General features: G+C 40.7%; 1 protein-coding gene across 1 annotated transcript in view; it reads right to left on the bottom strand.

The window, feature by feature from the left end:
• Window positions 1-10,498: 10,498 nt before the first annotated feature.
• Window positions 10,499-12,743, bottom strand: part of THEMIS (thymocyte selection associated) — a 70,809-nt gene continuing 68,564 nt past the window's right edge. Inside the window, 1 exon segment of the mRNA XM_009092332.4 lies at window positions 10,499-10,647. Coding sequence (XP_009090580.3) covers window positions 10,499-10,647 — 149 coding nt within the window.

Genomic DNA, 12,743 nt, shown 5'->3' with positions numbered 1-12,743 from the left:
TTTATGTATTTCATACACTTTGTCCTAATCCAACAAGACAACCAGTCAGGTAAAGACTTTAGAAATTGGCCAGTGATTGCTCTGTGGGAGCTGAGGAATGTATAAAAGTTTAGACAAAATATGAGATGGGGGATCCTTACAAGTAGAGCATAGCCAGTTATCTTGAAATAGAATAGCTGCATACTCGCAGGAAAACTTCTGAGTATCAGAAACTAAACAGAGAGAAAAGCATCAAGAGAAAGCTGTACAGGTGTGGTAGGATGGCTTTGGAGAGGAATGGGAGAGCAGAGAAGGAGCCTGCTTGCTAATAAGGGCTCCTTAAGCAGGGTTTGCCCAGCGAGAAGAGCTCACAAAGCATAAAGGTTTTTCCTGCTCAGCATTAGCCTGGGGCTCGCTGCTCTCTTCTCATGCCTTTTACATGTGTGGTCTCTCTAATGAGAATGGCTGCACTAAGTAGGGCTACTTCCTACTTGACAGAGGTGGTGTTTAAAATAAGCAAAGCCACAGCTGGCTTTGCTTATTTTACACAGGGGGTTAAACTTCTGTACACATTTGCAACTAGCAGGCCTGAGGAGATTGGAGCAAAAAACGTTTGGGCGTGAAGAAGGGAAATTTAGAAATGAAATGTGGTACATGATAAAGGAAGAACTTGGGAAAATATAAGCACACCAGAAAGGAGCCTGTCCATCCTCAAAACTTGGGCAATAGTGCTGAATGCTGTGCAGTGCCCTCTCCACACCTCATTTTAGTCAGGTCAGCTCCTTATTTCTGAATGCTGTGCTGTTTCCAGTGCCTTTGCTACAGGAGTGATCACATTTCTGAGGAGTGGTCAGGAGATTCTTGTCCTTGTCCACATATTTGCAACTGGGCATACAGCTGCTGTGCCTTACCAAATACTGTCTTAAACTTACCTCACAGAAATACATAAGGGCTGACCTCTCCACCTACTCTTCCATAAGGGGAATGGCAACCTTGTCCTTCTCTGGGAAAGGCACCTGTGTCTTCGCAGAGCGGCAGACAGGTGTCAGCAGGCACTTCTTTAGCTTTCTTAGGCATCAAGATATTGAGCTTACAGGGCAAACACCCAAGGTGGTCATTAGCAAAGATGCCAAAAATCTTTTTCCTTTCAAGTAGGAATTAGACTTCTAGGTTTTCCCTTTCCTATGATCCTAATCTCTGGAGAATTGGGCGTTCCTTTCCAGCCTACGATCTCTAATGAATAATAAAGTGCTTTTATTTTCTGGTGGGAAAAATCACACCTGGCAAGCGTGGAAGGAAGAGCATTCTTGCCCAAGGCAGCCTCTAATGTGGCAGATAGGAGGTTTTGCAGGGAAGCAGAAGATGTAGATTTGGACTCTGACAGATAGAAAAAAACCCTAACCTAATATAAGTGTTCTAACTGTTGTGCACAGCATCAAAAACTCTCTGCATTTCTCAAACCCAAATTGTTCAGTTACTTTCTCTGACCAAGGCATTTTATTTGCCCCTCTCAGCAGGGTGTTGGAGGCTTCAGTTCCTGCTACTGAAGGCAGTGAGATTCAAGATGATGGAGACCTGTTATAACATTTCCATCACCTTAACCTCAGTGACCTCAGGAGGAGCACATTTCCTCTATGGTTTTGATATAATTAAAAAATATGAATATGCTTTTTGATCTGACTCTAAGCTTATTATGAATTTAATTCTCTTTTTTACCATGTCCATGAGGTGTTTTGAGAACAATGTGGATGGCACAAACTGCTGCAGGCAGGGGCTGTCAGGGATCCCTAGGAGGGTGTTGGGCAGCCTGGGGCTGCAGACCTGCCTAACTGCACCAGCTGGAAAGGGCTGTTTGGTTAGGAAGCATTGACAGCAGCTCAAAATGGGATTCAGAGGTGGAATGGAGGCAGAATAATGTAAACATTTGTTAGAGGACATTTATACCTACTTAAAACATGGGTAGAAAAAACACATTAATGTAAAAATGTTTTTTAACTGATTATTACCGAATCAAAGTCTCCAGGACAGAAAGAGCAATAAAAATCCTTAATGTCTCTCACTTCCTTCTGCAAACTGTTAGTAGCTGTGGGAAAATTTGCATGAACTGTTTGTGTGTGTGTTTGCAGGAAAGGGATTGCAGCAGGTATGGTGGACAGATAGTGGCAGTATAAACCAGGCTTCTGGACTAGTAAAGTCATTTCAGAATGAAAGGCCCTTTCTAGCTCTCCTTTTGTGTGTCATTGGGGGCCAAAATACTAACAGATGTGATCACTGAACCTAAGAGAGCAGGCAGCTGAAATAAGAGGGAAAAGGAAAAGAGTCTTTTTGCTGACAAAGTAGCTGCAGTGCCCCACATGGGGCAATCCTGAGCCCCACTCAGATCCTTCCTCTGCACCATGAGAGCCAGAGGAATTACAGAAGGGTGGTGCATTTACAAGAAAGGAAGATCATAACATCTGAGGCTGCCCTGGGAAGAGATGCTGCTTTCTGAGGCTGGCCTGAGCCTCTGGTTGCCAGCACTGCTCCATCCAGAGCCTCAGGGACAATGTCACAGAGACGTGGGGATAAGACACATGGATGTACTGGCATTTCTTAGATCCTGGTGGAATCAGCCCCTTGACACACCATGCAAATGTTCCCACATACACCCAAATGTTAACAAATATGAGGGTTTTAAAGTTACATGAGAAAATTAAAATGGTCAGACTAAGCTGTCCATGCTGGTACCCCCACTCTGGACAGAGCTGGCAGCAGTGGACTGGGGCAAGAGCAGCAAATGCAAGGCAAAGGCAGGGTAATCTCTCCTTATACTCAGCCTGCCAGCAGCTGGCAGTCTGCACTTGCACCAGGCCCACATGCTTTATCAGTTCCAGAGAAAAAGAGTTGTGAAAGGTTATCTTGGAAAATACAAAAACCCAAGAAAAGATACAGAGTAAGTTTATCAAAGAGATTTATTATTGCAAAGCACAAGAACACTCCCAGCACACAGATACATTAAGAAAACAAAGGAGGAAAACTAAAAAAAAACAAGCAGCAAAACCTGCCACTAATACATGAAGTAGAAGCAAGAGAACATTCTCTTCAGAGACTATCAATTTTAACATGGTGTCAGGAAGTTGAGAATTTACATGGTAAAGGTGCATCAAAGTCTAAAAATGTAAGGAAAACACCTGGGCAGTCTTAGAAGGGGTAGGGAATATATAATATGTGTTAAGTGAATAAGCAGTGGCTTCTTATTGGGAGCATTGTGGAAGATAAGTGTGCCTGTGACATGTGTCATTTAAACAAAAGAGTTTTGGAGTTTAAAGAAGAATGCAGGGAGAAGATTCTTCTTATCTTCCCTGGCACACAGGCTGGATATATAAAAAAATGTGCATGTTGATCATCCAAACAGAAAATTCTGTCTCACTAAGGGCTTATGCACACATGGAGTGCTGTGGAAACAGCTGCTTCTGATCAGGTCCTCAGTGAGAACTCACTGGAAATACTTCTTAGCATTAAAAGAGATAAGCCTTTAAGCTAACAAGTCTGTGCAAAAGCTTATGCCAATCTTTTGCAAAGCAAATATCTTATTATTTAAATACACTTGTATTCTCTTCAGGCATAGCAATTGTGGTCTGTGTTCAGCTAAAAATGGCTTTCCCTTCCTGAATGCAGTCTTCTTGAACATTAATGTCTGGGAGTGATAACCATGTCCCTCAAGGATTGCCATGGCATTATAGCTTTGTCAAACATGTATTAGCAAACAGTATGAAATCACTGTGGTCATCTGTATGCCATAAAGGAACCACAATGCTTATTAAGTCTTTAATATTGAACACAAACCTTTTATTAGGATCTTTCTTCATGTCTCCTTCCTCTGCTTTCCCAGCAAGATTGGATGCCCCTTCTTCACAGCACAAGAGAGCACACTGTCCTCTCTTTCATCCAGAACTGAATGCAAATGGCATTGTCCTGCTGTGTCATGTGAACTGAACAGCCAGGATAGCTCCCATTTCTGTCACAGGACATGGTGTTGGCTCATGTGCCTGAGGAAAAGATGAGGGAGATATCTCTGCTACTTATATATTTACAGAGTTCATTAAACTGCCACCTGGGCTCAGAAGAATGAAACTCATTAAACTCTGTGATGCTGAATGTACAAGACAGAATTGCATCCCATGACAAGGGTGACAGAAGAATTTCTCTTGAATTTCTCAATTTCAATTTCTCTTGAATTTCAGAAGAATTTCTCATTAATTTCTCTTCTTTGCATAGATCCTCTCAGGCTCCTTACCTGAGAGGATCTATGCAAAGAAGAGAAATTGCTTCTTTGGAAGCATTTTGAAGGGGAGAATTTCCAGGAAGGGTTGATAAGCCTTTGGGTTTTTCACTAGATCCCAAATGCTGATGTAGGATATCCGAAAGAATCTTAGGTTTGTTGGGAAAGTTACTGCATCCCACTTTGTTCACACCCATCTTAACTCTTACAGCAACTAGAGGACACTTTGATTTTTCTAGGCTATTTCAGCCTCTCCTTATATGTCAGGCTCTCCATGTGCTCAGCCATCCTCACTGCAGTATGTCTGCAACTTTCTTGCACCAGGCAGCCCAGAACTGACACAGTAATCCAGATGTGGCCTCACCAGTGCTGAGCAGAGAGAAGAGTTGCAAGTCCTTCTACCTGCTGGCCCATCCTGCCACCACAGCCCAGAAGGCTGTTGGCTTTCCTCTCCTCCTTTCTTCTATGGAAACCTAGTACTTTACTGAAGGAAGTCATGGTAGTAACATATCATACCTTTCAGAAATCCAGCAGAGGACAACATCACATTCAGTAGCAAAGTAGAAAAAAATCAGTAGAATACAAAAAAAAAATAAAATTCTTTTATTCAAATACCAGGCTGCTGAAACAAATGGGACTGTTTTGAGCTGCCCAAAGAGACATACATATTTTTTTAAAATGCTTAATATGTATTTTAAATACCCACAAGTGATGTGACAGCCACTTTTGTGCACACCTGCAAGCTGTATTAACCAGTGATATGCAAAACATTGCATGCTACATATGCATGGAATCAAAGCACTCTAAGTGATATTCTTAATACTTAAATTGAAACTGATTTAATGAGGATGAAAATTTATACTGAATAAATTAATGTGAGACAATATTAAGAAATCCTAAATTAATTTGCATTAGTGAAAATTAACCATTCAGTAGAATTTTAATATACAAGTCTGAAGACACTTTACTGCCTGTTTGAAAAGACTTTTGCTTTAAAGTATACTAAGGCATTTTTGGAGTTTTTGCTTTTTAGCTCCTCAATAGAACTAGAAATATGGTATGTCCAGGCTTTCTAAGCATATTCAGAACTAGAAATAGGGTATGTCCAGGCTTTCTAAACAAATTCCCTTTCTCCACCCTGCTGATTTCTGGATATGCCACTCTGATCAAGCTGCTGTTGGCTCTGGAAACCCCTGGCACATCAGTTGTGTTTTTACATATCAGTTCTTGATAGTTTTGCCTGGGAGTCAAATCACTGCCAGAGGGTTATGGACCTACCCTAGAATAGGTCTGGCATGGACACTAATTCTTCAGATCCAGCTTCTGTCCACCATTTGTGGCTGCATTTCCAGCAAATTGCTGAATATAATGGCTTTAGTGTGATTCTGGATATTAGCAGTACAAGGGGTTATGGAGATGGCAATGCTACATAATCTAGGCACTCCCAGGCCTTGTGAGAGGAGTGGCTTTGCTTTCCAGGGCAGGTTACGTGCTGTGCAGTGGTACTAACTGTGTTTGGTTCATCATGTGAAAAAGTGGCAAAATTTGGTCATTTCCAGTTTTGAGCCTTAACCTGGAGCAAGTAAGACTGGCTAAAGAAATGAATGTCCCCCTTAGACAATCCTTTATTACCCTTTCCTTCTAAAAAAAAACCAAAAAACCAAACACTAAAACCAAAACCCAAGGGAAGCAACCATGCAACTGTTTCAGTAAGGGATGTTCCTTTTGAATATGCCCTGCAGAGGTTCAGGAAATAACCGGAATTTCAAGCGCAATAAGAATGAAGGATTGGACTTGGCATCATTCTCTGAATTCACTAATAAATATGTGCAGAAGAGCTTTGTCCCTTCAAAGGGTCATGAGACATTAGCTGGTTTGACTTCTTATTTAGGACAAGTAAGCAGTTTAGTTTTGCAGGGGATTATTATAGCTAAATTACAGCCTTGTATGCTCTCCATGAGTCAAGAAGGACACTTTCAAGAGCAGCTTTTTCTTACAGTTGTGGTCAGTCTTGATGTGCAAAGGACACAGCTTCCTACTTCTTTCCAGTTAATTTCAGAATCATTTTCCTTCAGATGTCTCTGAAAACAAACAAAACATAATGACAGGGTGAAACAGGAAATTTTATATTTGGATTTAAAAATTGCACAGGGAGTACAGGTGAATGAGCTCTTGAGACAAATTAATGGCTGCGAGTCAGGGCTTGTCTGTACCATGAAATGGTTTGTCAGTACAATTACACAGCAATCTGAAGACTACAACAAAAATAAAGCTAATATATGACTCCAACACAGCTATGCCAGCAACTTTGCTTATGTATGTGAAACCCTTATCAGTAAATTTTTCTTTTACTGGTATAGCTCGGGCAGTTTAGGGAAATATTTAACCTCCACCAGGCAAAAGAGCTCATTTAGTGAGTATAAACTGTGACTCCATCAAAAAGTTTTCCTGGTATATCTCCAGTGTGATTACAACCACGGTGTCCCCTGTGTCATATTCTGTCTGGCAGACATAGTAGAAGAGGTACCTTCCTCTTGGGGAGAGACTTTCCAAAGGATGTGCCTTGTGACTGATGCAACAGAGCTGCAGGCCTGGAGGAAAGTTAATTAATAATTTAATTAATATTTATTGGCAATATGCCAGTGTGCCAGATTTCACCAGCGGGCTGTGTTCCCAGATCTGCCAACTATAAAAACATGTTTGAATATGCCCTGTGGGGGAACGGTAGAGCTTGTTTGAGAAGGAAGAACTTCTAGAACATCTAAATAATCATGGTAGTCTTCCCTGCCCTAAGGGTCTCTGAACCTTCAACTGCTTTGAGACAAGTCCTTTGAAGTCCTGCCTGACTGAAAGCTAAGATTTGCAGCTCTTAGAGCAACACACCGTTTATTTGCCCCCTCTTGGTCCTTTCTTCTCTTTGTAATCACCATTGATTGCAACCTGGAAAAAAGCTTCACTTCTCATATTAGGGAAAAGTGAAAACAGCAGGCAGCTGAAAAACTATCTAGTCATAAAAATTAGCAAGGTAGATGATGCCTGCAAATCTACATTGGAAGTTAGGAAGGGGACTTTCAAAACTGCTGAGAGCACACAACTACAGTCATGGATTTGGGTTCCTCACTCCAGTACAGCCAAGACTACAAAACCAGCAAAATCTGCCTCAGCCATAGAAAAGTCCAGAGGCTTTTCTGTGAAAGAAACAGCTTGCTCAGAGGGTCAGTGGCATGACAGCTCCAAAGAAATGTCCTAGAAAAACAGTACAAAAGGATTAATCAAGATGCACTGGGGTCAGAAAGGGTGATTTTCATTTGTAGCACTGTCTTTAGATTTCAAATATGAGGTAACCTGCATCTCAGCACAACCAAGGTAAAAAATAAAGTAAAAAATTGCACCTTAATCTGTTTCATACAATTAGTTTAAAAAAAATTGGTACAATTGAAAATAAAGATAACTACTTTTCCAAACAAAACCACCTCAGCTGTTCAGTTCATGAGAACAGGAAAACACAGCTGTGTAGCTTTTTCATTCCTTATTGCATTTCCCTTGCTTTTCTACTTTTCTTTTTTTGTGTCCTATTTAATAAGCACAGAAGCTTAGTTAGCGGAGACCATTCTTTTTCTGGCACTTGTGTGCAGTTCAAGTCCAGAAAACAACCTGACAGCAGTACTTATTTTCAGCTCTCCAGGTGTCTGGACCACATTGTTTCTGTCGTTTTCCAGCCATGCAGTTATCAGCACTCTGCCTTTTACTGGTATTGCTGCTGAATTTTTTGTGGTTGTTGCTGTTGCTGTTCCTGCATGCCTCCATCTCATTTTTGGTGTCAAGGACACAGGAGGAGACATTATGGCAGCAACAGAGTTATTCCAATTCAATGGTTGCAATGGACCTTCTATCTTCCCATTTTCTCACACTAAAAAAGCCACTGTTGATATTTGTAATACTATTCAAAAGATTGCCAAGCTGAGGGCTTTCCTAATTAAAAAAGAAGAAACAACTCATGGCATTAAAAAGGAGAGAAACTTGTCATGCTGAAGAGAAAGCCACACATTTTAAATGCTTTGGGGTGGTGTGGGTTTTTTTTTTTTTAACTTTCTCTTGAATATTTAATGAAAGGTTAAAATATGTTAATGACAGTTGTTGCTATAGCAAACTCAGGCATCTGTAGTGAAGTCTTGCTTAATTGTTTGTTGTTCTGGAGTGATGAGGTCGTGTTAACATCACTGACACTCAGGGCACATTTATTCTATCAAAATTAACATAGCAATGAGCTGAGGCAACTCACTGTTCTTTCTCCCTCCTGCTCAGGATGAGGACTAACCTTTTTATTAGTATCACCCTGGCATGCTTCAGCCCTGATCGTGGAAAGATTTTGAGAGTGATACTGGTGAAACACTGCAAAAGCTATATACTGATTTTTTTTTAATGTAGACCCCACTGCAGAGGCTTATGTTTGCATTTCATCAAAACTATTTTTCCTCCTAACAATTCTATTTAAAAGTATTTTAGATCAATAGACTTAATTTTGATGAATCATAGATATCAAATAATTAAAAGTAGATACTAATAAATGGAATAAATGTCCTGAGGAGAGGAGGCATCATAGGTGGGAAATGGTTAACTGATGAATTCTTCAACCATTATTATTATCAGATATGAAGTATTTGACACATTTGATAGAAAGAGACAGCATATTTTGTTCATTATTATCTTGTATATGAGCCTGAATCAGCCAATTTGATTATTTTATTTGGCTGCATATTTTTTAAGACTTTTGCCTGTATTAAAGATTAATTGCATATGCCCACGTCAAATCCTTATTTCCCAAAATGCTCACAGGTGCAAGTGTGGAATCTTGACAGAAACTGAATGTGCTAGAAAAAAGCCATAGCACAGATTTCTGATGGCTGGGGGAGATCAGCAGGCTGGAGGAGCCACATGCTCCTTGGCTACCTAATGATTTCGGAGGGTGGCTATATCTGTCAGCCAGTAAGGACAAAAATTTTTGGGATTGCTTTATAAACCAAAGATTATCCAAAGAGAATGATCTCCCTCAGGGCAGCAAAGGTCCTATTCTGTCATGTTTTGCTAGTAACCTCAAAGAGGACAACTAATAAAGTGAAACCTTGCTTCCATTGACAGGGAATTTAAAGGGCAGGTGGGTAAAGACTTCAAAGAGCTGATGCCACAATAGTAAGTCGTATAAACAGATGCTGATCCTCTAATTTGGTGTTTCTTCCTGAAAGTATGCTTTCCCCTAATGCCTATGGTCAGAAGGGATATTTTAGTCAGAAGTGAGCTTAATTCTCTCTTTCTCAACTTCTTTACATGATAGAACCTCAATAGCACATGGACTGAGGAAGAAATGTGTTATGTGAAACGTCCCACTTAGTTCCAATTTTAGTCTTTTCTGTAACTTTGGAGTCTCTGTGTTTGTGAGCAGGGGGAGACATGGCCACACACTGCCCTGGATCTCATGTTTCTGAGAGTTTTGGGCATTGCAGGAAAAAACCCACCTTACTTCATATTCATTCTGTTGCTTAACTTAAACACAGTATGAATATTGCACATAAATTTAAAATTAATATAAAGTACATTTTGAAATTAAATACTTCATGTTAAATCTCTGAAACACAGTATTTCAAGTTTTTCCTGAGTTTTCAAGGGTTTCTCATCACAAAAGAATCAATTCAACCAAACCAAGTGAAAATCATAGAAGGTTCAGCTAAGAGTGAAAAGAACTGCTACCACAGTTTCACTCATGTCTAGAAAAATTCTCATCTGTGTTTAGCTGGAAATTAAACCTAGAGATTTTTAGAAATAGAGGCCCTCTTCACTGGCACTGCAGTCACTGCAGACTGCCAGAGCAGAACTTTGCAGATTTAATGAAAGCACAGATAATGCCCAAAAGCTATTAAAGCATCAAAAAAAGTCATGCACAACAAGGCACCCACTTCCAGAAAGAGGAAAAGGGCTGCATTGAGAGCATTATAATTTCAGAGCAAATTGGCACAAACCAGAAAAAGGGTCTTCTATCCCCAGAACAGTGATAGGTTCTCCTTTAACAAAGGTGACACGGCTAAGAGGTCACAGGTGGCAGCTCAGAGGAGCCCTTTCTGCCTTACTCACAGGACATTTGCAGCAACAGTGGAAGTTCCCAGGGGAAAACCTCTCTTGTTTTGAGAAGTGAAGGTTACCAGCCAGTCTGAAAAATCACTCTGCCTGCACTTGTTTGCATCCACAAGTGACCCCAGATTACACTCACCTTCTTCCTTTGGAGACTGTATGCTCATTTCTAATGCTGGTGCCGTGAAATACTTTTCTTATGTTTTCAATTATGTTTTCATCAATATAGCTGTAGTCATGCTCTTCTTCCTCGTCCTCTTCTGCCTCATAGTTTCTTGCTAGGCCTGAAAAATCAGCAAAAAATAACTCTAAGGAAATGGAAGACTCTGCCCTTGGCCTGGAGAAGAAAAAATGTACATTTCAAAAAGACAACCATAAAAGCAAAGAAAACAATATTCTCCTCACTTTCATATTTTTCAGAGATCCTAAATGACTTGCTCAATTTCCTGAACAGTATCTGTGACTGAACAAGAATGAAAATGAGCTGAGCACTTTACAAGTCTTCACTCAAGAATTCCTATTTCAGTTTTTGTATAGGCTTGTACCTCTAAGTTGACCACTCCCTGCTATCTATGCATAAATAACTTTAAAGTTTATTGAGAAGTTTAGCTGGTGTAATCACTAACAGCATAAAAGCAGGCAGATAAAATTATCTGACCACATCAAGAGAAGAGCAGTCCCCCTGCCATGAGTTGCATGTGCCATCCTTGTCACAGATGTGCTCCCATGTCACCGTCATATTTTCTGAAAAATCTCTTTGCCCAGGATTCTTCTCCTGGGAAGCTGAAAAGCCTCAGAGAAAAATGAAAACAGTAATTATCTGATTCACTTCTTCTGTGTTTTGCTGCTTTGGAATGTGGTTGGAGATTGTTTATCCAACATGTGAATTGTTTTGACTTAATGACCAATCACGGTCAGGCTGTGTTGGGACTCTGGAAGGAGCTATGAGTTTTCATCATTCTTTGTAGCCTTCTGTCTGTATCCTTTCTCTATTCTGTAGTAGAATAGAATAGAATAGAATAGAATAGAATAGAATAGAATAGAATAGAATAGAATAGAATAGAATAGAATAGAATAGAATAGAATAATAAATTCACATCCTAAGAACATGGAGTCAGATTCATCATTTCTTCCCTTCTATGGGGGACCCTGAAAATGCCACACTCCCATGCTTTTGTGTTTCATTGCCTGACAAGAGCAGCCCTGCAGCTGGGGAACCACAGTGTTACCTTGGACTTTCTTAGAGCCAGAGCCCCCCAGTTGCTTCTTATTTAGAAGGTGATATAACAGAGATACGAAGTTGAGAATGGCATGAGGTTAAAATGGAAGGTTTTGAAGTGCATTTCTTTGCATCCACCTAGACTGGCCTGAAGCATCACTGAGGACAAACCTTTAAGAAAACAGCAATGTTTTCCCACAAGAGCAGGGATCCTCACTGGAGGCCTCTCAGCAGCTCCAGGGCCGTGGCGGGCTCTACTCTGCATCTGGGAACTGTAGCAACTTCACTTTACAGGTCACAGTGGCTCAGGCTGCTGCCAGGAGCCCCAGGGTCTCATCCCCTGCTTGGGATCTACCACTTCCCTGAGGCTAGAGGAAGCTCTGAAAAACTTTTGGGATCACTGAACTCATAGAACTAAACTCCGCAAGGATCGGTCCATGGGTGTCCCATTTCACCCTCAGAGCCACCCCATCCCTTAGCCCAGCCTGTGGTGGCAATGGGACCAACTAGAGCTGAAATGATGGTGGTGATACTATCACCGATCCCCTGCCAAGGCAAATCATCCTTAGAGTTTATCAGGAAGTCTCCCAGGTCATGGAGCTGAGAGGATACTCTTTTTAAAGCCAAAACTTTCACTTGAAATTGCAAACCAATGTGCAACACTGTTGTGGGTAGAGCTGGTTAATTCAACAAGATAATAACTCTACAATTTCCCAGCAGTCTCACTTGTGTTCCTCCTGAGACTCTCCATGACTGAGGTGTCTCTCCTTGAAAACTGGGTAATAGTAATTTCTTTCTGAAGGTGTGATACTTTATAGATTTTCTAAGGCTGGAAATAAGTATGAGGTTAATCAAGTATCTGTCTGGCTACACCAGTGCAGAGTTTATCACAGACTTATATAGCCACGAGCCCCCCACTGCTGAATTAGCAAAGTATTTCCAGATCTAGGCATCAAAAGGAAAAAGAATCCCAAAACAAAACCCCAAACATATGATTAGAAATTCATGGAACATCTCACATGTGGCCACTATCTTGTTAATAAACATTTCCTGGTTTGTAGTTCATTTGCAATTTGGCTGTGTTTGATATCAGTAAGAGTGAAGTAATGAATAAAACAGGCACTGAAAGAATAAGCTAATCCCTGTGATTCAGCGAGGGAA

The sequence above is a fragment of the Serinus canaria genome, chromosome 3 (assembly GCF_022539315.1).
Source record: "Serinus canaria isolate serCan28SL12 chromosome 3, serCan2020, whole genome shotgun sequence".
In the NCBI taxonomy this organism is placed as follows: domain Eukaryota; kingdom Metazoa; phylum Chordata; class Aves; order Passeriformes; family Fringillidae; genus Serinus; species Serinus canaria.
This window is presented reverse-complemented; position numbering and strand designations above follow the sequence as displayed.